The 26,384-nt window shown below is 42.4% G+C and overlaps 1 protein-coding gene across 1 annotated transcript in view; it reads left to right on the top strand.

Moving 5' to 3' along the window:
- Positions 1 to 26,384, top strand: part of dus2 (dihydrouridine synthase 2) — a 116,412-nt gene that overhangs the window by 47,929 nt on the left and 42,099 nt on the right. The window contains exons 9-10 of the mRNA XM_043707033.1: positions 18,095 to 18,160; positions 20,029 to 20,099. Coding sequence (XP_043562968.1) covers positions 18,095 to 18,160; positions 20,029 to 20,099 — 137 coding nt within the window. The remainder of the gene's footprint in view (positions 1 to 18,094; positions 18,161 to 20,028; positions 20,100 to 26,384) is intronic.

Below are 26,384 nucleotides of genomic sequence, written 5' to 3' on the forward strand. Positions count from 1 at the left end.
AAGGAGAGGCTGTGACTTCTTTCCCTGGAGTGTAGGAGGCAGAGGGATGACCTTGTAGAAGTTTATAAAATCATGAGGGACACAGAAAGGATGAATAGCCAAGGTCTTTTCCCCAGGATAGCAGAGTCCAAAACTAGAGGGCATACGGTAAAGGTGAGAGGGGAAAGATTTAAAAGAGACCTGAGGGACAGCCTTTTCACATAAAGGGTGGTGGTATATATGGAACGAGCTACCAGAGGAAGTGGTGGAGGCAGGTACAATTATAACATTTAAATGATATGTGGATAGGAAAGGTTTCAAGGGGTATAGGCCAACACAGGCAGATGGGACTAGTTTGGCTTAGGAAAACTAGTTAGCATGGACGAGTTGGGCTGAAGGGCTAGATTCCATGCTTTATGACTCTGAAACTTTAAAATCATTATCTGTTACACTGTCTTGAAGGAGCACCACTTTTAATGCAAGAACAACTTGACTTATGCCATCAAAAATAGGGAAAGGATTAACATGTCTGCAGGATGAGGGGAGGTTTCTCTCTAAAGTAAGGGCTGATGTGTTCCCAATGGATGGAGCACTGAATATAACTGCAGGAGTTCAACTGGTCCAGCCAAGAATAATGGCATGCCGATTTTTAGATGGAAGAGATGTAGAAACAATATAAACAATAAGTCTCGAATAAAGCAGAACAAAGTCATCATCTGTAATCTGAAACGAAAGCCACACAATGTAACCTGATAACTATTTATAGCTTGATATAATATAGATTAGCAATTTTACATGGTCAAATTTACTGCTTGTTTTGTTTTTGAGATTTCAGATTAAATCAATGGTGTTAGAACAACAATTGGTCTAATAATGTATAGATGCTTCAACAATGATTACCTGGAGCAGCGCTTTAAGGGATGCTCCTTTTTAGGGCAGCATGGTTGCTCCGTGGTTAGCACTGCTATTTCACAGCACCAGGGACCTGGGTTGGATTCCTGCCTCAGGTGGCTGTCTGTGTGGAGTTTGCACATTCTCCCCGTGTCTGCGTGGGTTTCCTCCGGGTGCTCTGGTTTCCTCCCACAGTCCAAAGATGTGCAGATTAGGTGAATTGGCCATGCTAAATTGCCCGTAGTGTTCAGGGATGTGTAAGTTAGCTGCCTTAGTCAGGGGTAAATGTAGAGTAATAGGGTAGGGGAATGTGTCTGGGTGTGTTACTCTTCAGAGGGTCAGTTTGGACTTGTTGTGCCAAATGGCCTGTTTCCACATTGTAGGGATTCTGTGATGACTCAGGGATGAAAATTGATGCATTTACAAAAGTAATGAAACAATATGAAAGACTTGGAGGAGTTTTACATGGGCCTGAGTGATGTGGCCTGTGGTGAGATTTGTGGCTAAATCAGATGAGATATCCAACAGGACCTGTCTCAAGGTCAGGAGCATCTTGCTGCATATATCTGCCAAGTTGGTGTGGTGGGTTTTCTGCTGGGCAGTGTCAAATTACCAACTATCGGGGAATTATTGCTTGTTAAATGCCTTGTTGACGGCACAACTCACCTCAGTAATAAGTTAAACATCACACAACACCAGGTTATAGTCCAACAAGTTTATTTGGAAGCACACTAGCTTTCGGAGCATCACTCCTTCATCAGGTGATAGTGGAGGGCTCAATCCTAACACACAGAATTTATAGCAAAACTTTAGTGTGCTTCCAATTAAACCTGTTGGACTATAACCTGGTGTTGTGTGATTTTTAACTTTGTGCTCCCCAGTCCAACACCAGCATCTCCAAATCATCACCTCAGTAATATTCAGCTTTCTTTCGAACCAGCTAGGCAACAAGAATTCTCAACATGAAATTCAGAACAGGCATTGGGCCTCCATGTTGGACATTAGGCACCAACTTCTTAGAGAATACTGAGGAACAGCCGCTATGGCTGCCAGCTCCATGCACTCCAAGGATAAAGGAACAGATTGTCAACAAGGCACCACATTGGTCATGGGAGTTTTTAATTTACAAATAGATTGGAAAAATCAGATGGGCGAAGGTAGTCTTGATGAGTTCATAGAACAGTTTTGGAGTAGTGTCTTAGAATGGTGCTTTCTGGAACCAAGCAGGACCCAACCACTTGTCAGGCCAAAGTCCCAACAATTAATTCAATAACATTCCCTGGTGATCATAATTTTCCCATATTCTAGATCTAGCACTGTGTAATGAGATAGGATTCATTCCTGTCCTCAGAGTAAAGGTGGGTAGCATTATATGATTGAATTTTACATTGAATTTGAGTCTTCAGGAAGAAGGGCTAATGCCCGAAACGTCGATTCTACTGTTCCCTAGATGCTGCCTGACCTGCTGCGCTTTTCCAGCAACACATTTCCATCTCTGATCTCCAGCATCTGCAGACCTCACTTTCTTCCCAGAAGATTCAATAGTATGTTTAAAAATAAAAATAGCAAATAGCAAAAACAATTATTAAAGAGTTTTTAAAAAACTGGAATAGAAGTGAAAACTAGCCAAAAATATAAAATCAGAGTTTCTGTAAATATTTTTTAAAAAGAGTTAACAAAGTGGGGATTGGTCCTACAGAAAGTGAATTGAGAAATTAATACTGAGAAATAAATAGATAGGAAATGATCTGAATTTTTTTTTGCTGAATTGGTCTTCACTTTAGAAAATACAAGTAGAGTGACATACCAGAAATAACTAAGACAGGATGTGGAAGGCAGGCAGTCACTTGGGAAAATTATGATCACCAGGGAGTGTAACTGAGTTGATTGTTGGAACTGTGGCCTGACAAGTGGCTGGATCCAGCTGGTCCTCATCCCAAAACATTAAAAGAAGTGACTACTGAGATAATTGATGCTTTGGTTCTGATTTTCCAAAACCCCTCGATTCAGTCAAGGTTCCATTTGACTGGAATACAGCAAGTGTAACCTCTTTGTTCAAAAAGTACGGTGGGGGGGAGACGGAAAACTGGAAAACAGTTTTGATATCTGTCATAGAAATATTATTAAACATATAACCGGGCAGTTGGAGAATTTCAAAGGAATCAGACAGAGTCAATGTGATTGTGACAGGGAAATCATATTTAGCCAACTTACTGGAGTTCTTTGAAAAAGTAACAAGTGCTCTGGATAACAGGGGACCAAAGAGTGTATTGCATTTAGATTTGACAAAGTGTTACATCAAAGCTTATTGTAGAACATAAAATCTTCTAGTGTAGAGTGTTGCATACTGGCTCACTCACCAGAAACGGACAGTAATTATAAATGGGTAATTTATTTTTGGCAAGTGGTATATCACAGGACTCGGTGCTGGGACCTCAACCTGTTACAATTAATACAAATGACTTTGATAAAGGGATCAAAGGTATGGTGACTAAGTTTGCTGATGACACAAAGGTAGATAGGAAAGTAAGTTGTGAAGGGGGCTTAAGGGAGCCACTATGGGATATACGTAGTTACGTGAATGGACAGAGATGTGGCAAATGGGATATAATGTAAACACATTAGAAATTGTCAACTTTGGCAGGAAGGATAAGAAGAAGCATGTTGTCTAACTAGTGAGAGAATGCAGAGCTCTTAAATCTAGGATCTTGCTGTCCTAGTGCATGAATCATAAAAGGCCAGTGTACAGATGCAGCAAGTCATGAGCAAAGTTTACTGAATATAATTGTTTACTCTGAAACAAATAAAATATAAAAGTTAGGAGCTTATGTACTAGACAAAAAAAAACACCTAAAAGAACAGTGGATGCTGGAATTCCGAAACACAAACTGCTGGAAAATCTCAGCAGGTCTAACAGCAACTGTGGAGAGAAATCAGAGTTAATGGGTAGGGTGCAGTGACCCTGCTTCAGAACATGTCAGGGAAGACGAGTACTTAGAGTGGCCAGGTTGCGATAGAAGGTTGGACAGGCAAGGAGTTTAGAAGTGTGAATGAAACTTAAAACATTCAGAGGGGACTTGACTGAGGGGATGTGGAAAGAATGTGTTAAAATCTAGAACCACAGATCACTGATTGCAAAATAAGGGGCCTTCGATGAGGGTGTGGGTCTTTAGAACTTCCTTCCTTAAAATCCAGTGGAAGCAGAGACTTTGAATATTCGTAAGATAGAAGTGGATAGATGTTTGGTCAACAAGGCAGGTAAGAGGTGAAAGATTATCTGGGATGGCAGGGATGTAGAGTTGAGGTGACAATCAAATCAGATTAAATAGTGGAGCAGGCTGGAGGGCTCAAAAAAGCTAGTCCTGCCTTTGTTTGCAAAATATCATAAAATATTATGTGCGGAGAGATTCTGAATGTAGTGTCAGCAGAACATTCCTGTACACTGCTCAGAGCCACTCCAGACTAAGAATAGTTCTGCCATTTTCTTTGACTTCACTGAACTGTTCACCCGATGATGAATGCCCTACTTCCCCTCATAGCTGTTTAATAATGCAGAGTCTTCAGGTGGTTTGCAGAAAGATGGATAACCTCCAACATCAGTCAGAGCAAGACTGACCATATAAATCATTTCACTGGGCTAGGTACATCACCTTATGCTGTTTTCATACATTTTGGGTTATGCCATAAAGCAATTCAGATGATGTTCCCAGTAGCAAAATTAAACAAATTCTTCCTTCTGAATCTTTCCGTTTTTAATTAAAGATGTTTCACTGGAAGTTCAGAGGGGTTTGACATTTCCAAGGTAATCTCCATGTCCATGAAAAAGTGTGCTGAAAGATTGTTTGTTCTCTCTCTCTCTCTCTCTCTCAGTTTGAAGGCTGTCCTCTGTGCTATTATTGGGATAATTGCCAACAAGTCATTGCAGAATATCTTTCAACTTTGTTTAGTTTTCTCAAAGATGGTTTCATTATAGTGTTGTATCCATTAGTGTTTTAGTCAAAAAAGCAGTGGGAATGTGTGGGATTCAACAGTTCAAATTAAAAAAAAAAGGTCCTGTCTGTCCTGAGCATCATTACTTGGTTAAGGGAGCTGAATCATTGCCAGGCTACAGTACAGAAGCAGGCAAATAGGAAAACAGGGAATGTAGTAAATGTTGGGATGTGGTTTTTTGCAGTTCTTCTAAATATTTCCAAATCCTTCAAATAGTTTCCCACGATGATGGGCTGTTATTTTTCTGGAACAAATGGCACGGTGGTGCAGTGGTTAGCACTGCTACCTCACAGCGCCAGAGACCTGGGTTCAATTCCCGCCTCGGGCAACTGTCTGTGTGGAGTTTGCACATTCTCCCCGTCTCTGTGTGGGTTTCCTCTGGGTGCTCCGGTTTCCTCCCACAGTCCAAAAATGTGCAGGGTAGGTGAATTGGCCATGTTAAATTGTCCGTAGTGTTAGGTGAAGGGGTAAATGTAGGGGAATGGGTCTGGGTGGGATGCTCTTCGGAGGGTCAGTGTGGACTTGTTGGGCCGAAGGGCCTGTTTCCACACAATAAGTAATCTATTCTAAATGGTTTTTATTTAGCATTTTTCTTTAATAATGCTAAATGTCTTTGCTTCCCTGTCTTTCTCTCGCTGTTGAATCTTTCTTTCCCTCCCTTTTTTTCCCTTTCTGGATCTGCTATTAATTTACCTTGTTTGGTTCAGATTCTGCGCCACATAATCTTTTTTGTTCTGATCAGCTAACGACATATAACGTTGCTCGCCCTTCATAAGCGCTATGGTAATTTCCTCTCCCATGAACAGTAACTCCCTGTCCAAAGTGTCACTGTGATTAAAAGCCTTACCAACAGACAGTGTTGGCTGCAGTGAAATCTGTTGCTATGTTTCAATTTGTTGAAGGTTGGCTGGGAAAGCATCTAATGGACAATTTTTAGCTGTGCTAAGTGTGCAGCTAGTTTATTTGATCAAATTGCTTACAGGTATTATCTTTTCCATTGTTGTAAGATGAGACTAAGTCTCACTTGTGTGATATTTGTTGAGCACATTATTCTTTAAGCATCGACAAATAACAAACTGCAGTAATCTTAGGTAGCTGAAGGACACTGACCTGAACATTCAATCTAGGCTGATACTTCAGTGCACCGTAAAGTTTGGCTTATTGGAGGTGCTGACCTTTGGATGAGATGTCAAAAAAATCATCAGGGGAGTGCAAAATACATCAACCCTCCAAAAGGCAATTTTTGAAAAAAAAACAGTCTGTCTGGTGGTTTGTGTGGGATCTTGCTCTGTCATTGGGCTCACCTTGCAATAGCAATAACATTTCAGTAACAATTCAGAAATTGGCTGCAGCCAAAATACCCCAGTTACAGAAATCTGCAAACTTCAGTAAAGCTTGGAAAGGAAAAGCAAAATTGGAAAGGAACATCTTCTCCTCCAAACCCTTTTCTTAATGTGAACCTATGTCTGGCAGCAGAGGTAGAGTTGAAAAATGTGTTGCTGGAAAAGCGCAGCAGGTCAGGCAGCATCCAAGGAGCAGGAGAATCGACATTTCGGGCATAAGCCCTTCTTCAGAAAAATTCCTGAAGAAGGGCTTATGCCCGAAACGTCGATTCTCCTGCTTCTTGGATGCTGCCTGACCTGCTGCACTTTTCCAGCAACACATTTTTCAGATTTGATCTCCAGCATCTGCAGTCCTCACTTTCTCCTAGCAGAGGTAGAGTTCCCAACACTACCCAGTTTGGAGGGGAGTCGACCAGTGACAGCAATTAATTTCCTCATTGTTGCTGCTGGTGACAGAGAAGGGATCACTATGTTTGTGGTTTGAGCATGTGCAGTGCTCTGCTTACAAATTGCCTTATCTGAGTTCTGCTGGTGCCCCGGTTATTCGCAGCTCTTTGCTTCGTTGCTATCTGGGAGGGTGACAGTTTTGGGATCAATATAAATAATCTTTAGAATCCCTACAGTGTGGAAACAGGCCCTTCAGCCCAACAAGTCCACACCAACTCTCCGAAGAGTGACCCATCCAGATCCATTTCCCTACGTTTACCCCCGACTAATGCGCCTAACCTACACATCTCCGAAAACTATGGGACAATTTAGTGCAGCCAAATCACCTAACCTGCACATCTTTGGATTGTGGGTGGAAACCGGAGCACCCAGAGGAAACCCACACAGTCACAGGGAGTTTGTACAAACTCCACACAGACAGTCACCCGAGGCTGGAATCAAACCCGGATTCATGGCACTGTGAGGCAAGAAACTCCACATCTGGCTAAAGGTGCGAGAGAGAAGTATAAACTGGTGGAGGATGAGTTCATATAAGCCTGTGATTTGTGCTGTTTTGTAATGTATTTTGTTACTGGAATTGGATATCTCCATTGCTTTTTCCTGTGTACAGAGGCCTTACCTCTCTGAAAGCTGGGAGTCCGTGGTGGTGGGTAGGAATTGGTGAATTGAACGGGATTTGGTTTTGGTTTTATTTTTAAAATTTACTGTGTTTTATAAAATGTCAAAAAATTGTATGAAACCTTGGCCAGAGGTTTCTCACATTGGTTATGCTTTAGTTGAATCAGTAGTTGGTGTTTTTCCTTCTGAAGAGTGTTTGTTGAAACATCATAGAAGTAGTTTTTGTTTAAAAGTTACTTATCCTTAAATCTATTCGTTTATGTTCTTTCACTGATTTAAAACACTGTTGTTTTCCTCCCCAAAATCTGAGTCGTTATCTGGTTTGCTGATATTGAGACACCCAACTAAAATAAATTCGATATATTTACAAATCTTTTTAACAATTATAAATAGTGAGAACGTGAGGGCAGGCAATGGCCTAGTGGTATTATAACTGGACTGTTAATAAAGAGACCCAGTTAGTGCTCTGGAGTCTTGGGTTCAAATCTTGCCACAAATTTCAATTTGGTGGAATTTGAATTCAGTAAAAATCTGGAATTAAAGATTTAAAGATGGGACTTGGCAAGGTGGCGGCGATTCTGTAGAACTGCTGTGGACAGCTCTGCCTAACAGCCAAGGCATACTGGTGTTTTTTTCCCATCCCTGGCCAACTTGTGTGGTGGAAATATTAGTTTAAAACCTTACAGAACACATATTTGTTAATATTTGCAAGTGGGAAGGATGCCAAAGGGAAAAGGAGCAAGCAAACAGCAGCAGGGAGGACACTCCCCTGCAACACCAGGCATACCAGAGACAGCAGCAACAGCAGCCTCTCCTGAACCCCCCGGGGACCTGACAGACTCACAGGAATTGGCTGCAGCGATGGAGAGACTTACCTTGAAAGTTGGGGCTGCGATTGAGGAGATCCGTGGGGAGATTCGTGCCTAGATCCAGCCTATCGCATCCATGCTGCAGAAGCACAAGCAGTAGATCCAGGGCCTTGGGGAGAGGCTTGAGGAGGTGGAGGGTCGAACTAAGGCCTCGGAGGCTGCGATGGAGTCCTCATCCAGTCAGGTCCAGGTGCGGGCCTTGCGAGACCATATCAACAACCTCAAAATCGAGGTCAGAGGATAAATCTCCGAATTGTCAGGCTCCCTGAAGGTGAGGAAGGTGAGCAGCCAGTCAGCTTCTTTGAAAACTGGCTGCTGAAGTTTTTGGGCCTTCACATTGAGTCCAGCAGGCTACAGACTGAAGAGGCTTATCCGGTTACAGTGCACAGGTCAGGGCCGGTGCAGCGTCCCCGCTCAGTCCTAGTGCACTTCCACTCACATAAGGACAAGCAAAAAGTGATAGAAGCTTCCAGATCCCTGGGAAGAGATCCGCAGGCACTGCTGTACAAGGGGTCAAAAATCATGTTTTTCCAGGATTTCTCTGCAGATGTAATTCGAAAGAGGAAGTCCTTCGATGAAGTTAAAAAAAGGCTGAGGAACCTGGGCATCCAATACTCCATGAGATACCCCGCAGTGCTCCATTTCAGCCACGAGGACTCAGTTTATACATTTGACTCGCGGATAAAGCTAAAAACTTTGTAGACACTTTAAAATAGATGGATTGGCCTGAAGAATATGGTTAATGTTTGTTCTCTTTTCTATCTTTCCCCATGTTTTCCCTTTTTTTAAAATTCCTTTCTTTCTCCCTAATAATTTCCTGTTTGGAAAGGGGGGAAAAGACTTTGGAATAACTGGATTTTCTGTTGGAAAATTTTGTGGATGTTCTTTGTTGTCTCTCTCCCTTTTTTTTGTTTCTTTTAGTCACAAGTAGGGGTGACATGAAGCCAGGGATAGCTGGAGTGCTCATTCTGACTTGGTCTTTTTTCTGTTGACTTAAGGATCATCTCCTTGTTGTTTTTTCTGGCCTAAAGCTGGTGCACAGTCTGGGTTGAAGGAGGGGATGGGTAGGGTGAGTGCCCCCTATGGGCAGGGGAAGAGTCTTCCATTCAAGGTTTTAGAGTTGGGTTTTGTTTGTAGTTTTTTGGTAGTAATAGTTGTTTATAATTATGATACAGTAGTTTTTGTATATATAGTTTTTCAATTCTGTGAGTCTTTATTTACTTATGCTCGGCGCTTTGTAAGCAGGGTTCTCCCTCCCAGGGGTTCAAGGGTATCTGAAAGGGGATATGGCTAAGTGTCTTATTAAATGTCGCACCTGGAACATTAATGGAAGTAATTCGCCTGTTAAAAGGAAAAAAGTGCTTTCTAGCCTTAAGAGGGAAAGGGTTGATATCTCTTTGTTGCAGGAAACCCATCTTGATGATGGGGAACACCTGAAATTACAACAGGGGAGTTATGACCGGGTATTCTTTTCATCCTTTACTACTAAAAGTAGGGGAGTGGCGGTACTTATCCAGAAAAATCTTCTGTTCACATTAGTAGAGCAGATGAAAGATGAGCAGGGATGGTTTGTGATACTTAAAGCCCTGATACATGGGGAGGAAGATGGCATTTTAAATGTCTACTGTCCTCCGGCGCATTCTCTCAAATGTTTGATTAGTACTTTCTCTAAGTTGAGTGCTTTTGGAACACGGCACATTATTATGGGGGGGGGGAATTTTAATTATCTTTTGGATCCGACAGTGGACAGGATGCCTTGTGGGCCCCCAACTATTTCTTCACAGGCCAAACAGGTGGTTGACTTATGCGAGGAGTTGGGGCTGGTCGATATTTGGAGATGTCCTCACCCTACCAGCAGGGACTTCACCTTTTTTTTCAAACCCACATAAATGTCACACGAGGATTGACCACTTTCTGGCTCCCTCGGCCCTTCTGGATTCGATTATGGGTTGTAAAATTGGGAATATAGCTATCTCTGATCATGCAGCAGTGTATTTGGAGGTTAAGGCCAAGAGTGAGAGGCTTGGTTTGCGGCACTGCTGTTTGGACCCTTTTCTCCTTAAGGATTCCAAATTTGTGGAATACTTCTTGAAAGAGTTTTGGGAATTCTTGACTATCAACTCAGGCACGGCTAGTAATCCATCTATGCTGTGGGACACCTCTAAGGCCTTTGCTAGGGGATTAGCTATTTCCTATTGGGCAAGCCAGAAACGACAGGAGGAGGACCAGCAGAGTCGACTTGAGACGTGGTTGAAAGCCACGGAGGCAGCACATTTTTTGCGGCCTTCGGTGACTAAGCTACAGCGGATCACGGCCCTCCGGGCTGCCTTGAATTCAATACTGACACAAAACGCAAAGAAAGAACTTGCTTTTGCTAGACAAAGGACATTCAAATATGGGGATAGGCCAGGGAAGTATTTAGCATACCTGACTAGGAAAAAGCCTGCTCCCCAATTCATTACTGCAATCAGAGACAGCACTGGGGTCCTTACATACGATGCTAAAAAGATTAATGTGGCTTTTCGGAGCTTTTACTCTGAATTGTATCGGTCTGAAGGTTGCGAAGACTGGAGGCTAAAATGGGGGCTTTTTTTAAGAACCTGGACCTCCCAGCGGTAACCTTGGAATGGGCCTCTCTCCTTAATGCCCCCTTGACAGTTCAGGAAATACAGGAGGCAGCTAGGCAACTTCAGAGTGGGAAAGCACCTGGCCCTGATGGTCTCCTGGGTGAGTTTATAAGGAGTTTATAGGGATTCTGTCAGGGCCGACGTTGGAGATGTACAATCACTCCTATATACATGAATGCCTACCACCATCTTTGAGGGAAGCTAATATCGCCCTAACTTTTAAGAAAGGGAAGGTGGAAGATTCCTGAGGATTGTGCCTCATACAGGCCCATCTCTATTAAATTCAGATCCTGGCATTGAGATTGGAAAGGGTGCTGCCCCATATTATTAAAGAGGACCAGACAGGCTTTATAAGGGGCTGTAGGTCCTCTAATAATATTAGAATGTTGCTGAATGTGGTCCAAGCTCGTCAGCAACGATCGCTTCAGGGGTTGGTGATTTCCTTAGATGCAGAGAAAGCATTTGATCGGGTGGAATGGCCGTATCTTTTTTATGTCTTAGAACAGTTTGGGTTGGGTGGGGTCTTTGCGAGGTGGGTGGAGGTTTTATATTGCCACCCTCTGGCCGCGGTCATCACCAATGGGGTGAAGTCTGGGAATTTTAGGATTGGTAGGGGTAGTCAGCAAGGCTGCTCCCTCTCACCATTGTTGTTTACCTTGGTGATAGAGCCGCTGGCAGAGGCCATTCGTCAGAACATCCACATAACTGCGCCAGAAGTGGGATCGAGGGCTCACAAGATTACACTGTGTGCGGGTGATGTCCTTCTGTTTTTAGCGAACCCGATGACCTCCGTACCCCATTTGATACAATGTATCAATTCATTTGGGCTATTTCAGGAAATAAGATTAACTTTGCAACATCAGAGGCTATGCCTTTGGGGAACCTTAAGGATGTGCCAGAAGTTCCCTTTTAAATGGTCACGGGCAGGGTTCCGGTACCTAGGCATTTTTATTACCCCCAAGTTTGATTTGTTATTTTGGACCAACTTTGCTCACTTGCTTGACAATATTAGGCGAGATCTCTAATGATGGGAGGCTCTTCCAATTTCATGGCTGGGCTGAATATCTCTCATTAAGATGAATGTTCTTCCTCGTTTGCTTTATCCCATGCATATGCTCCCTATAATGTTTCCCAGGTCAACACTGCGGAAGCTTATGGGGTGGTTTGGTTCCTTTGTCTGGCATCGTGGGCGGCCCCTCTTCAAACTTACTAAATTGCAGTTGCCTCATGGAGGGGGAGGAGTTGATTTCCCAGACATCAGGAGGTATTAATTGGGTTCCCTGCTGTTCTTTGTCTGCGATTGGGTAGGTAACGTTCCACACTCAATATGGCTGGATATTGAGGTCTCCCAGGCAAAGTGCCCTCTTATTAATCTGTTTTCATGGATAAGATGAGGACAGTTATGGATCACTGCCGGAACCCCATTGTCATTAGTACAGTCAAGGCATGGAGGGTGATGCGTCAGAGTGAGGGTTGTTTATCCAAGACTTCGCCACTTACACCTATAGTTGGCATGCCAGGGTTCAGACCAGGGATGATGGATTCTACGGGCAGCGAGAGGAGTTTCTAGTTTGGGAGACGTGACTGAGGGGGAGGTTATGATGTCTTTTGAGCAACTGAGCTGCAAATACACGTTGCCCAGCAGAGATCTTTTCCATTTTTTTCAGGTTAGGGATTTCATCCCGAAGAAGTCTATGCTTCTCACTAAGCCCTAACAGCCCGATACAGAGAGGTTGTTGCTACGTTACACAAGCACCCTTTCGGTTAGTGCTCTCTATCGCCTGCTGGGTGGCAGGGCTTGGCAGGATATTAACCGGTTATGTGAGGTCTGGGAGCAAGAGCTGGGAGTGGAGATCTCTTCTGAAACATGGGAGAACATATGGGAGAATACTCGAAAGATCTCAATCTGTAACAGGACATGCGCTATGCAATTAAAAGTTCTGCACAGGGCACATCTGGCACCAGACCTTCTGGTAAAGTTTAAAAAAGGGGCATCTTCAGTGTGCCCCAAATGTAAAATAAGTGTAGGTACTCTTACCCATTGCTTCTGGATTGCCACAGGCTCAGTGTTTATTGGAGCGCTGTGACGGGAGAGATCGGGAGGGTATTGAGGACTGAAGTCAAAGGTAGACCCGATATCTCTCATCTTAGGTCTACCGAATTTACCATCCTTAGACGGGCATGGGAAAAAACTATTTAATATTCTTGCATACTGTGCATGGAAGAATATTCTGATGAATTGAGAACCCGCCGGGCTTGCTGGGATGGCAGAAATTAATTATGGAGCACATTCCCTTGAACTTTTTCTCAAACATCGTGTACCACACAACAGACAAATTTTATAAAACATGGCAGCCCTACTTGAGTTATTTGGATATAGGTTTGTCAGTTATCTTAACTAGGGCGTTTGTTTAACCAGGATGATTAGATTTGTCGAGCCCTGGGCCCTGGAGGGGGTCTCCTAAGTTAATATGGGTATATATACAATGCTCCCATTCTTTTGTTTGGGAGCTTTGCGCCAAGCATAGCTGTTCTGTATTTTGTGTTTTTATTTGCTTTCCTTTCTTTTTTTTTGGTGTTGCTTTGCACAGTGTTAGGGTTTGCTTTGTATTATTGGGTAGGTTAGCAGTTAATAGTTGTATTGTAATTTGTGGGTTTTTTTCTTTTTATTATACTGATAATTGTTATTGATTTTTTTCAATAATTTTATATGTTTGTAAAGTTAAAAAAATTGCTAATAAATATATTTACAAAAAAAAGATTTAAAGATGAAGAAGAGTCTAAAGGTTACCACAAATCCACTGCCAATTGTCAGGAAAAACCCACTTGGAAGGAAAACTGCCATCCTTACCTGATCTGGCCTACATGTGACTCCAGACCCACAGCAAAGTAGTTGATTCCTAACTGCCCTCTGGGAAATTGGGGATGGGCAATAGATGCTGGCCTAGTCCTCATTCCGTGAATGAATAAATAAATAAAGTTAATTAAGCCTTACAAGGAGTATGATTTACTCTGGCAAGTTTATAAATGGATGGTAAGAAAAGAGAGCCCTATTGTGGTGCAGTTGTAGAGTCCCTACCCTTGGACAGAGAGAGCTGGGTTCGAGTCCCACCTGGTCCAGAGGTGAATAATAGCAAAAACAGGTTGATTAGAAAAATAGATCACAGTGGCTCAATGGTTAGCACTGCTGCCTCACAGCACCAGTGTCCCAGGTTCAGTTCCAGCCTTGGGCTACTGTCTGTGTGGAATTTACACATTCTGTGTCTGTGTGGGTTTCCTCCATGCTAAATTGCCCATAGTGATAGGTGCATTAGTCAGAGGGGAGTGGGTCTGGATGGGTTACTCTTCGGAGGGTCGGTGTGGACTGATTGGGCCGAAGGGCCTGTTTCCACACTGTAGGGAATCTAATCTGATCTGAAAAAGATACACAGAATAGTGCATTGTGTGAAGAGTATAAGCTTAGGAGCTTGGCTAATTAGGGGAACCTAACCTAATTAGATTCCATACAGGTCAGAGCGTTGAACAACTGCTAAGATCTTTGAAATGCTGAAGGAGCCAGTAGTGGAATTCAACAAGCTCAGAATCAGGGAGCATGAGTGACCTGGGTGACCGAAGTGACCTGGACGGAGGTGACCTGAGCTGTGCACAGGACAGGAGGGCAAACAACAATTTGGTTACGTTGCATTTTTCTGGAAATATGTGTGTGAGATGTGACGTGATTGTGACTGGTGCAAGCTAACCAAGAATGATCTCTACTATCACCACACCTTCCTATCAATCCAAGCCATTCAGAGCGCAATTTGGATTTAGAAGTTAGAGATTTCCATAATGAAAGATTGCTGGAATTGTGCAATTTTACCATGTAACAGAGTTGGGGTTGGGAGCATAAACCTACACAGTCCTTACATACAATTGAAGTAAACTTATTGCAACTTGTAATATCGGAATAGTGGAAAATTACATTCTTCAGTGGACAACATAGAAGTCACATTTTATATTTTTTTAAACTTGCTTCACCAGTTTTCCACTTCATTAAGCCTTCTATAATTCCAAGGAAATTGCGTGATTCTTGGTGCACACAATTAAACTGTACTCTGACCACACTGATGCAAACCTTGCACTGTGAACTTTGAGGGCAATAGATTTTACAAACTATGTTCTTAATATGGTTCTTCAATTAAAGTACTTAAAATGGAGAAACTGTTCCCTTTGGTGGGAGCGCGCAGATCGAAGGTGACAATTCTTGGCAATTTCATTCATTAGGTTTCTTGAGTGACAAGATAGTTAGGGAACAGATAGATGGAGTTTAAATGCAGTTAGGCCATGGTGTAAACAAATGGCACGCTTAAGGGGCTGAATGGCCTCTTCCTCTTCCACTATCTGTGGTCTTTTTAGAGGAAAAGGTGCTCACGTAAATAGTGGGCCTATTGACTGTTTTGGGATGGTGTGATTTATTCATTTGAAATGGATGAATTTCCTTGTAGTGCAAATACGGAGTGTAATATTGCTTTGAGAAAAAGAGGCATGAGGAATTTTTGCAGCTGCTGGCTTTCCGATTGCCCAGTGGCTCTGGACAGCAAGCCCCCTTTTGTTGAAGGGCAGCAGTCCCATTATCATCCAGTTACGCCCAATCCATCATCTTACCACTGTGAGACAGTTCTTTTCAAACCAAATGTTCTCAGAATTGACTCCCTCTTAAAATTCACTTCATGATGTCCCCTGATAGTTGGTTGTGAGATACATATTGGCCATGAAGATGCAGCAAAGTGTCAGCCTAGATTGTGTTCCAGTCCCTGAAGTACAACTTGCATACGAATATACAAATTAGGAAGGTAAACAGGCCCCTCGGGCCTGCACTGCCATTCGATAAGAGCGCGGCTGATCTCTTTGTATCGATGTTCCACAAGTATAAGATTCGGTTTCTCAGTGAAGATGTTTAGCGGTAATTATTTAAAAACCCAATTGTACTACATTCAACAAGATATAATTTTTAGAGGTTTTCACAGTGAAACAGTGTAAAAGTGGAGGTCCTTATTAATTCATTGCAGTTGATTCAAATTACTGCAGCCTGTAGATTGCTGCTTTATTCCATATACTTGTGGACTCCTGAAGTTGTTGAGAGTTTCGGTTGAATGATCGCACACTGTATGTCAGCCATAACTGGAGACATCATGATATTCAGCCTCATGTTACCAGGTGTATAATGTTATCTGTGTATGGTTACTCAGATGTCTTGTCTTTTTACTTAAGACTCATTTGTGGTTCGTCTTTCACCACAAACTACTGGAAAGCCCTTAGACTAATACAGGCAGGAGGATTGGTGACAGCGCTCTACCCAAAATACCCAGGCCTTAATATCACTATTACAACAGCTGGTCAATTCAGCTCTAAAAAGGTAGTGTTCCTTACTGGTTTCTGATCCTGAGTCAGACTGTGTTTTTATGACTTGGAGGTGCCGGTGTTAGACTGGAGTGGACAAGTCAAAAATCACGCAGCACCAGGTTATAGACCAACAGGTTTATTTGGAAGCACGAGCTTTCAGAACACCGCTCCAAAACACAACCACCCACACTGTGTGGGTGAAGGAGCAATGCTTCGAAAGCTAGTACTTCCAAATAAACCTGTTGGTCTTTAACCTGGTGTTGTGGAATTTTTAACGTTGTGTTTTTAGTGAGACAGATAATTCATGTGACAATGGAAATCTGTAAACTTTAATTGGACATCATCTGCATATCACTTGTGATTAAAATCACACTTTTTGTTAAAAGGTGGTTTCATTGTGTGGAGATGTTTTAAGCAGTTAATATTCATGAAGAATGTTAACAATTGTCAAATTTATTCATAATACACATGGGACAAATGTATTATTCAGTTGATTGTATATTGCATATTATCTACAAAATTGTGCAGTAGAAATGTGATTGAGAATTAATGAGTTTTAAATATGTACACTGTTTATTAGCAGAAATTATTCAAACTACCACATGGCAGAAATTCAGCACAAATGCATAATAAGCAAAACTTCATTCTCTGAATACAAATGAACGAATCAAAGTGGAAATAAACTTAGTTTTAATCATTGTCCCTGTGCAATTTGCTTTGTGAGTTCCCAGGTTTCTTAATATATAAAATATGTACCTTTGTAGCAGATCTGACTTGATACTTACCAAGTAGTAGATGTGAGAGGGTTGAAGATTTGAAAGTAAGCTTTAGTTTTGCTGTTTGTTAATTTACCTTGGGAATTGGTGCTGTGAATATTCTGACCTTGTGTTCTGAAGCATTGGCTGGTTCGGGTCACTGGGATTCACTTGGGTAGAGAAACAGCGTCTGGAGTGTTTCTAATTGTTACACTGTGTGGTGATTAATTTAGTTTATCCTGAGTGTTGGCTGATACAAAAACAAGATTTTCACCTTTTTGCTTTATGTGATTTCATATTGTACTTCTGGCCTTGTGAATGTATTTGTTACGCCAATTCCCCTGTATGCGCTGAGATCACTATCTAGTGACACATTTGTTTCTGGTTAATTTCTTCTGACTTTTGCTATGATTCTCCAAGTATTTGGGACTTTCCATAGTTCCTTCAGGTTGCATAGTTTCACAGTGAATGAAAGGAGCTTTTTGCTGACTTCACAACTTTTGTACAAACCTGTTGATCCCAGCCATGGTTCAATGGATAGGCAGTCCCCTTGGAATACAGCATGACTTGGAGAATGATCAGAGAGTCTACTCTGAGCTGCCAAAAATTATGGACATTAGAATTGAATCTTGTTTTATAAAGCTAATGATAAATCACGGTGGGTGTAGCAATTATTCTTGGCCGAGTAATTCAGAGCTCTCAACTCATGAAAAATTAATCGATTTAATTAGATAAAGTCCTTTAGTGAAGGAAATCAGCCAGGCCTTCTGATCCAAAACAGTCGATTGACTTTTAATTGCTGTCTGTAATGAATTAGCAGACTACAAACGCTTATGAAAAATGAGAGTTAATGGGGTGGGATGGTGAATTTAGTGTTTGCTTGTGCCAGTGTAAGCCAGTTTACAGTGGTGTTAGGATGTTATAACTGTGGCCTTCCCTGCTGGTACCTGCAGCCAGTTAAGAGCATGGTTACTGGTGCCTGGTTTCAACAGGCACTGATCAGCAGGAAGCACAAACCTGGGTGCAGCCCTTGTTTCAATCAGATACAATGTGCCTATTGTACATGGCTACTTTCTCACCAATTGTCGGATCTATTCACTCTATTCTTCATAGAGTCTATAACAGATCACAATTTGATGGAGTTATCAATAACGGCACTAAAGTAATTCTACACTTTTGTACTCCAATTTCAGATCTTATCAACTCTCGTCAAAGGAATTTCAAAGCCAGTGACCTGCAAAATTCGAATTTTGCCGTCTGTAAGCAACTCTGTGTTTTCTCCTCCTCTTCTTCCTAAAGTAACTTGCACATTCATAATCTGTTTTTATTGCTTTTGCAACTAATGGAAAAGCTGCAGTCATGTGGTCATTGCTGGCCTGGGGTGCCAAAGAACTGGACTTGCGACCCAGAGAAAGTAAATTAAAATCCAACCATTCAGTTGAAATTTGAATTGAAAATAAGTAAATAAAAATGCTGGAAGGAGTAAAAATGAGGGCAAAGGTTTTGAATTTTTTTAAAAACCCAAATACTTCATTAATATTCTTTGACACACATCAATATAGTTGACTCTGAGCTTCCTTCTGAAGTAGCTGAACAAATTCTCAACTGCATTGATTCAGGAAGAAGGTTGAACACTCTCTCTTCAAAAGCAGTGACAGATCAGCGATGAACATTAATCATACCAGTGGGGCTTACAGCCCAAGAATGACAAAATTAAAGCCTTCCACTCAAGTATCTGTCAGAAACTGCTCAAGTGCTTTAAAGTGCAGTGATCTCATCCTTGTTTACAATCACGAATAACAACCTTGGCTGATTTTCTGCATGAAGTTTAATTATTTGAGAGTATGTCAGCTGATTGCTATGAAAAGGAGACTTGGTTTACCTTCCCCTGACAGTATTGCATTCCAGCTGCTCGTTTCTGAGGGAGGCCTCATCGAAATCTCCTCTCCAAAATGAGGAGCTCTCTGGTTTTGTACAATAACAAACTGGGCAGAGTAGCAATCCAGTTGCAAATCCTCAGAAAATCTGGCCCAACTTTAATTTGAAACCCAAAAAAGCTGCTTTTGGTTTAGAGGAGATTGTAGAATCACTAGTGTGGAAGCAGGCCATTTGACCCATCAAGTCCCCATGCCACCTCAACCTACCCTGCTACCCAGTCCCTGTAACCCTGCCTTTCCCATGGCACATCTGTAGATATTATTGGCAATTTAACATGGCCAATCCACATCTTTGTATATGCTTTGCCAGCATCTCTAACTTTGAATCGCTTGCATTTCCACTGAAAGATGCTTTTCACTCTGCTACTGTAACCATGAAGAAACTACCAGTATGACCATCATTTAATGTTCATATAATAATTACCTCTATAAATCTGATATCCACATTTTCTTTAGATACACCAGAAAGGAAATTAAGAATAAACTCTGCAGCATATAGTCAAGATTGGTGCTGGAAAAGTACAGCAGGTCAGGCAGTATCTGAGGAGCAGGAAAATCGACATTTCAGGCAAAAGCCCCTCATCAGGAAGAAGGGTTTTTGCCTGAAATGTCACTTTTCCTGCTCCTCGGATGCTGCCTGACCTGCTGTACATTTTCAGCACCAATCTTGACTCTGATCTCCAGTATCTGCAGTACCCACGTCTGCCTCAGCAGCATATAGTCCCAGCGATTGTTTGATCAGAGCTTCTCCCTTAGCTGCCATTTCCAAACCAACTGCTGAATATTTCTAATCAATAAACATCATAGTTCTTCTTCGGAAAAATGGCCTTGAGGCCTATGAGTATGCTGCAAAAGGAGCTGTCTTCAACCACCTCCCACTACTAGCTCAATAATCCTGCTAAATAATGTCAGAAGAGCCGTGTTGGTCTCGAAATTGCAGAATATATGCTTTAGACTTGCTGAGTTTCTCCAGCACTTTGATTTTATTTAAAAGCCAATGGCAGCAGCAGATATTCGATCAAAGGTCACCAAACAATGCTGTTTACAATTCTGTGGTCATTGGGTTGACATTTAAAAGGCATATTAATGGTGACACTCACAATTTAAAGTGTCATTTGTCAAATTAAGAAGCAGAATATAAAACTCATGTTTAGCCCTCAATCTCATGATTTTTTAATTTTGTTTTGCAGCTAGAGGACACCATTAACCTTGTGAAACGTATTGAAAGAACAGGGGTTGCAGCTGTGGCAGTGCATGGAAGGTAAAAGCGAACTCTAGATATTCTGCTATGGTTGCTGGTTTCATGAGTAAACTAAGTTATAGGAATGTTTATTGAGTGAAATGGACTGAACACCTGAGAAGTTTGAGGAGATGGCTTGTATTATTATCCAGTTACTTTCAGAACTAGTATTTAGTTCATTTCAGATTGGAATTCTACAGCTTTCAGTGAGATGACTAATTGGCATGTGTTAACAATGCACTTTAATACCACTTCACCTTCCTCCACATTCATAAGTAAGAAGACTGAATTAGCAAAATACAAAAGTATGAAGGTAGAGGGTCCTCTGATAATATAGAGGCCTTTCCTCAATGTCCAGTTATTAGCTTGATTTACTTGCAGCTCTGAGGTACTTGATCATGAACTCTACTCCAGGACATGAGTGCATAATTTGGACTGGCTGTTCATTTTCACGTTGAGGGAGTGCTGCAATTGGAATATGTTGCCTTATGGTTGAAACTGTAAATGGAAGTCCTTTTGGTGTTTGATCAGGTGGACATTAGAGAGCTATCATCATCAAATTTAGCATTTTAATCTTTCTTGGCTCATGTAAGAAACGCATAAAATAAAGGTTGAATTGAAGAGGTTGCACATTGCTTCAGCTTTAGTATTTTACCTCAGTATTTGAACTATCCACACGAGTTATAAGTTCCTTTCTGCATTCTGCTTACATTATTCTTTGTGCGAAGACACTGCAAATCTTGACTACTGTCTGCATTAACAACCTTTGTTTTCCATTTTTGACAACTTTATGCTAATTTAATTACTGATTCATGAGCCAATTAAATTGTTTCCCTACTTGCCTGAACAAAACCCCGATAATTGAGAGCACTGCTTATCAGCAGTTGGCATGTCGAAGACTTTCCGAAAGAGAAGACCTTTAATTGGAACTGTTTGCTGGCACAAGCTGGTCATGTTACTTTCAAACTGTTGTCTAGACAACAGCATTAATGCCTAGGCTGACATTGTGTCATAACACATGAGTAATGGTTACTGATCCTTGGTAAGGACTCAAGCAGGCAGTATTGCTGCTCTATTGGAGATAGTGTCTCGGTCATAGATTATGCTGTTGTGTTAGTGGTACAGGGTGCCCTCACTTCAAGTTCCTGAAAATCATGACTTTAGTCATGACTCAAGTGAAGCATTGATTTCCACAGCAATCAGTGTTAAAGATGGAGGTAGGTTCCTTAATGCCTTTCTTAGAAGGAATATAATGGGAAATGTTTAATCTTTATCCTAAGTTGAAATACAGTAATAACTGTACTCTAAATTTAAACACGCAACTTCCAATCCCTCCTGTAGTTGGACCCTCAGAGAGTGCAGCCCGGGGACTACTGCTCAGGGTCTGCACCAAAGGAGTGAGGGTCTTTGCTCACTGAGGAGGTCTGGCCACTTGCTGAGGCAGTCGCTTGTCCCTCGCTGCACGGTGACTAAAACATGGCAGTGCAGCAACCCTCCTTACTGCTACTGCTAGAGTCATCACTTCATGGGGCTGTCCTCCCTGGCTGGCTGCAGATCTCTCACTCTTTTCCTCGCTCACTCTCATGTTCTTTCTCTTGCTCTTGCGCACTCTCTCTTTTTCTCTCCCTCGCTATCACTTTTTCTGTCCCTTGCTCTCCCTCACTCACCTTTTCTCCCTTGCTCGCCTTCTCTCACTCTCACTTTTTCTCTTGCTTGCTCTCACTCTTTCCCATGTTCTCACTCTTCCTCTTCCCCACTCTTTCTCATGCTCTTTTGTTTGCTCTCTTTCTTTCTTTCTCTCTTTTTCTCTCTCTCTCTCTCTCTCTCTCTGTAAATCTCTCACACTCATGCCCTTTCTATGTCTTCCCCACTCTGATATGAGCCTGCAATGTGGGGTTCCTGCACAGGATCATTGGGGTGATGGCAGCAGGTGCAGGCATAAATAATAGAAATAGGAATGCTAAAGGTTTCCAGTCCTGATATCGTAACTCCACTCAACGGTGGAGTGTTAAATGAAGTCTCTCCAACATGTGTTACTGCACACTACTGTCTGAAGTCCAAGTTGCTGTGGCATCATGTACTTTTTACATAGGAGTTGTAGTCTGGAGTTACCGATCGTGATGATGGAGGCTTCAACTTTCTTCCCATCACGTTTGTTGCAGTACGAAAGCACCCACCTTGCCATCCAGCCATGAGGTTGGCCTTGGAACTCTGGTTCCCAAGAAGCTTTGCTGTCTGTTACACCACAGAACAAGGGTTACTGGCTTGCAGCTGCATGCATTGACTGGAACAGACCATTTGTGTAGTTACTCTGACATGTTTCTCGAAAATGGTAATGAATAAAAAGTTCAAGTGGATGCAAATAATTAAAAGGAAATAGAAAGGGGATCAAGATCTTTTCAAAGGTTGTAAAAATTCAAAAGGCATATCAGCTTCTTGTCAGCCCTTAGCCCAGGTTAAAGAGGGGGACTGGGCTGTCAATTGACAATCTAAGTTGAATGGCAAGGAAAGGCACAAGTTGCAGGTGGGTGACAGAGCAGGTGAGCGATTCTGAGCCCTTTGTTTAATGGTTGTCGATGTGACGTTGGTGACTTTGGGGGAAGTTCTGAAGAGTTTGCCCCATTTACCATTCCATAGCACTATCCCAGAGAGACCGTGTTGGAGCAAGGTTTCAGCTCATGTCTAACCAGTGCCACCCCTGGATGGAAGAAGGTATTGCTGCACTTTGTAACAGTTGGCATAACTGAGTCTGGTTCAGTGCTGACCTGGAGCTATTGAAGCAGACTTCCCGTACACATTACTCAGAAAGAAGGCCATCTTTGTAGATCTGGTTTGTGAGATTGCAATCAATTGGAATATAGTGTGTTTGGCATTCCTGGGGCTTCACAAAGGAACTGTGACTGAGGCACTTTGTACCAACCATCCAATGTTTAACTCAAAACATTGTTGTCATATTTCTTCCATCAGGTTTGTTGTGACAGTCTCAGTTTGGAATTAGAGCTTTCACATGATGCTGCTAACTTAAAAAATTTGTGATGGTAGGCAATTCTGTGACATTCACCACTCCCTTATTGATGATAACTTGGTATAAGTGAAGTGCGGAGATTACAGTCAGAGAATTGTACAGCATGGAAACAGACCTTTGGTCCAATTCGTCCATGCCAACCCGATATCCTAACCTAATCTGTCACGTTTGCCTGCATTTGGTCCATATTCCTCCAAACCCTTCCTATTCATGTACCCATCCAGATGCCTTTTAAATGCTGTAATTGTACTAGCCTCCACCACTTCCTCTGGCAGCTCATTCCATACATGTACCACCCTCTGTATGAAAACATTGCCCCTTAGGTCTCTTTTATATCTTTCCCCTCTCACCCTAAACCTATGCCCTCTAGTTCTGCACTCTCCCACCCCCAAGTAACAGACCTTGTCTATTTATCGTATCCATGCCCCTAATGATTTTATAAACCTCTGTAAGGTCACCCCTCAGCCTTCCATGCTCCAGGGACATCAGCCCCAGCTTATAGAACATAGAACATTACAGCACAGTACAGGCCCTTCGGCCCTCGATGTTGCACCGCCCTGTCATACTAATCTGAAGCCCAGGGCACATACACTATTCCATGTACATCCATTTGCCTGTCCAATGACGACTTAAATACACTTAAACTTGGCGAATCTACTACCAATGCAGGTGAAGCATTTCATACCCTTACTACTCTAAGAAACTACCTCTGACATCTGTCTTATACTTATCACCCCTCACTTTAAAGTTGTGTCCCCTCATGTTTGCCGTTCCCATACTTGGAAAAAAGCTCTCTCTGTCCACCCTTTTTTAACCCTCTGATTATCTTGTATGTCTCTATTAAGTCACCTCTCAACCTTCTTCTCTCTAACGAGAACAGCCTCAAGGCCCTCAGCTTTTCCTCGTAAGACATTCCTTCCATACCAGGCAACATCCTACTAAATCTCCTCTGCACCCTTTCCAAACTTCCACATCCTTCTTATAATGCGGTGACCAGAACTGTACACAATACTCCAAGTGTGGCTGTACCAGAGCTTTGTACAACTGCAGCATAACCTCCTGGTTCCGGAACTCAGTCCCTCTATTAATAAAGGCCAAAACACTGTATGCCTTCTTAACAACCTTGTCAATCTGGATGGCAAATTTCAAGGATCTGTGTACATGGACACCGAGATCCCTCTGCTCATCTGCACTCCCAAGAATCCTACCATTAGCCCAGTACTTTGCGTTCTGATTACTCCGGCCACAGTGTATCACCTCACACTTGTCCACGTTAAACTCTATTTGCCACCTCTCAGCCCAGCTCTGCATCCTATCTATGTCTCTCTGCAACCTATTACATCCTTCGTCACTATCCACAACTCCACCGGCCTTAGTGTCGTCCGCAAATTTACTAACCCACCCTTCTAAGCCCTCATCCAGGTCATTTATAAAAATGATGAACAGCAGTGGACCCAACACCGACTCTTGCAGTACGCCGCTAGTAACCGGACACCAAGATGACCATGTTCCATCAACTACAACCCTCTGTTTTCTTTCAGCAAGCCAATTACTGATCCAAACTGCTATGTCTCCCACAATCCCATTCCTCTGCATTTTGTACAATAGTCTACTGTGGGGAACCTTATCGAACGCCTTGCTGAAATCCATAATCACCACATCAACCGGTTTACTCTCATCTACCTGTTTGGTCACTTTGTCAAAAAACTCAATAAGATTCGTTAGGCATGACTTACACTTCACAAAACCGTGTTGACTGTCCCTGATCAGATTATTCTTTTCTAGATGGTTATAAATCCTATCTCTCTTATAACCTTTTCCAACACTTTACCAACAACTGAAGTGAGACTCACTGGTCTGTAATTACCAGGGTTGTCTCTACTACCCTTTTTGAACAGGGGAACCACATTTGCTATCCTCCAGTCCTCAGGCACTATTCCTGTAGACAATGATGATTTGAAGATCAATGCCAAAGGCTCGGCAATCTCTTCCCTTGCTTCCCAGGGGATCCTAGGATAGATCCCATCCGGCTCAATGACCCCTCCAGTCTCTGCTAGTCTAAAATAGCCACTGGACTATGGCTCAGAACCTTGCTTGCTTTGGAATTGCAATTAATTACTTCTTCGCTGTGATAGGGATTTCTGCATCTCCCACCCTGACAGTTCCAGATTCCCATTCCCATCTGGGTGAAAAATAACCTCACATCCCCCTCTAAACCTCCTGTCCAGTACATAAATCTATGCCCCTTGGTCACTAATCCCTCCATCAAGGAGAAAAGTTCCTACCTCTCTACCCTATACATGTCCCACATATGTTTGCACATCTCAATCACATCCTCTCTCAGTCTCCTCTGCTCTTAGGAAAACAAGCACAGTCTGTCCAAACTCACTGAAACTCTCCAGCCCAGGCAACATACCAGTAAATCTCCCTCTGCACCCTCTCCAGTCCCTCCTATAATGTGGATTCCAGAACTGCACACAATACTCTTGCTGTGGCCTAACCAAACTTGATACAGTTCCAGCATCACCTTCCTGCTTTTAAACTCTATGGCTTAGATAATAAAGGCATGTATCCCAAACACCTTCTTAACTACTTTACCCACCTGTCCCGATACATTAAGGGACATGGTCACTAAGGTCCCTCTAACCCTCTGTGCTTCCCAGAGTGCTCACATTCATCATGTATCCCATTGCCCTGTTTGACCTGCCCAAGTGCATCATCTCACATTGATCCAGCTTGAATTCCATTTGCTATTGATCAATCCATCCGATCAGCCCATCTATATCCTTCCGTAATCTAAGGCTCTGCTCCTCACCCCATCAATTTTTACATCATTTCCAAACTTACTGATCAACCCTCCCACATTCAAGTATAAATCATTTGTGTGTAGAATATATATGTATATTATAAACTTGGATGCAGGAATTTCCAGTGGGAAAGACTGATAGATCCAAGAAGTTTTTTTAAAAACTGTGTGACTGATTGTGGGTGGCACAGTGGTTCAGTGGTGTCTCACAGTGCTAGGGACCTGGGTTCAATTCCACCCTTGGGTGTCTGTCTGTGTGGAGTTGGTATGGTCTCACTATGTCTGTGTGCATTTCCTCTGGGTGCTCTGGTTTCTTCCCACTTTCCAAAGGTGTGCAGGTGAGATGAATTGGCCATGGAAAATGCAGGGGGTTAGGGTGAAAGGGTGGGTCTGGGTGAAATGGTTTTCAGGTGGTCGGTGTGCTTTTGATGGGCCAAATGGCCTGCTTTTACAGTGTTGGGATTCTAATTTAAAT

Source organism: Chiloscyllium plagiosum, chromosome 17 (assembly GCF_004010195.1).
Source record: "Chiloscyllium plagiosum isolate BGI_BamShark_2017 chromosome 17, ASM401019v2, whole genome shotgun sequence".
Taxonomy (NCBI): Eukaryota; Metazoa; Chordata; class Chondrichthyes; order Orectolobiformes; family Hemiscylliidae; genus Chiloscyllium; species Chiloscyllium plagiosum.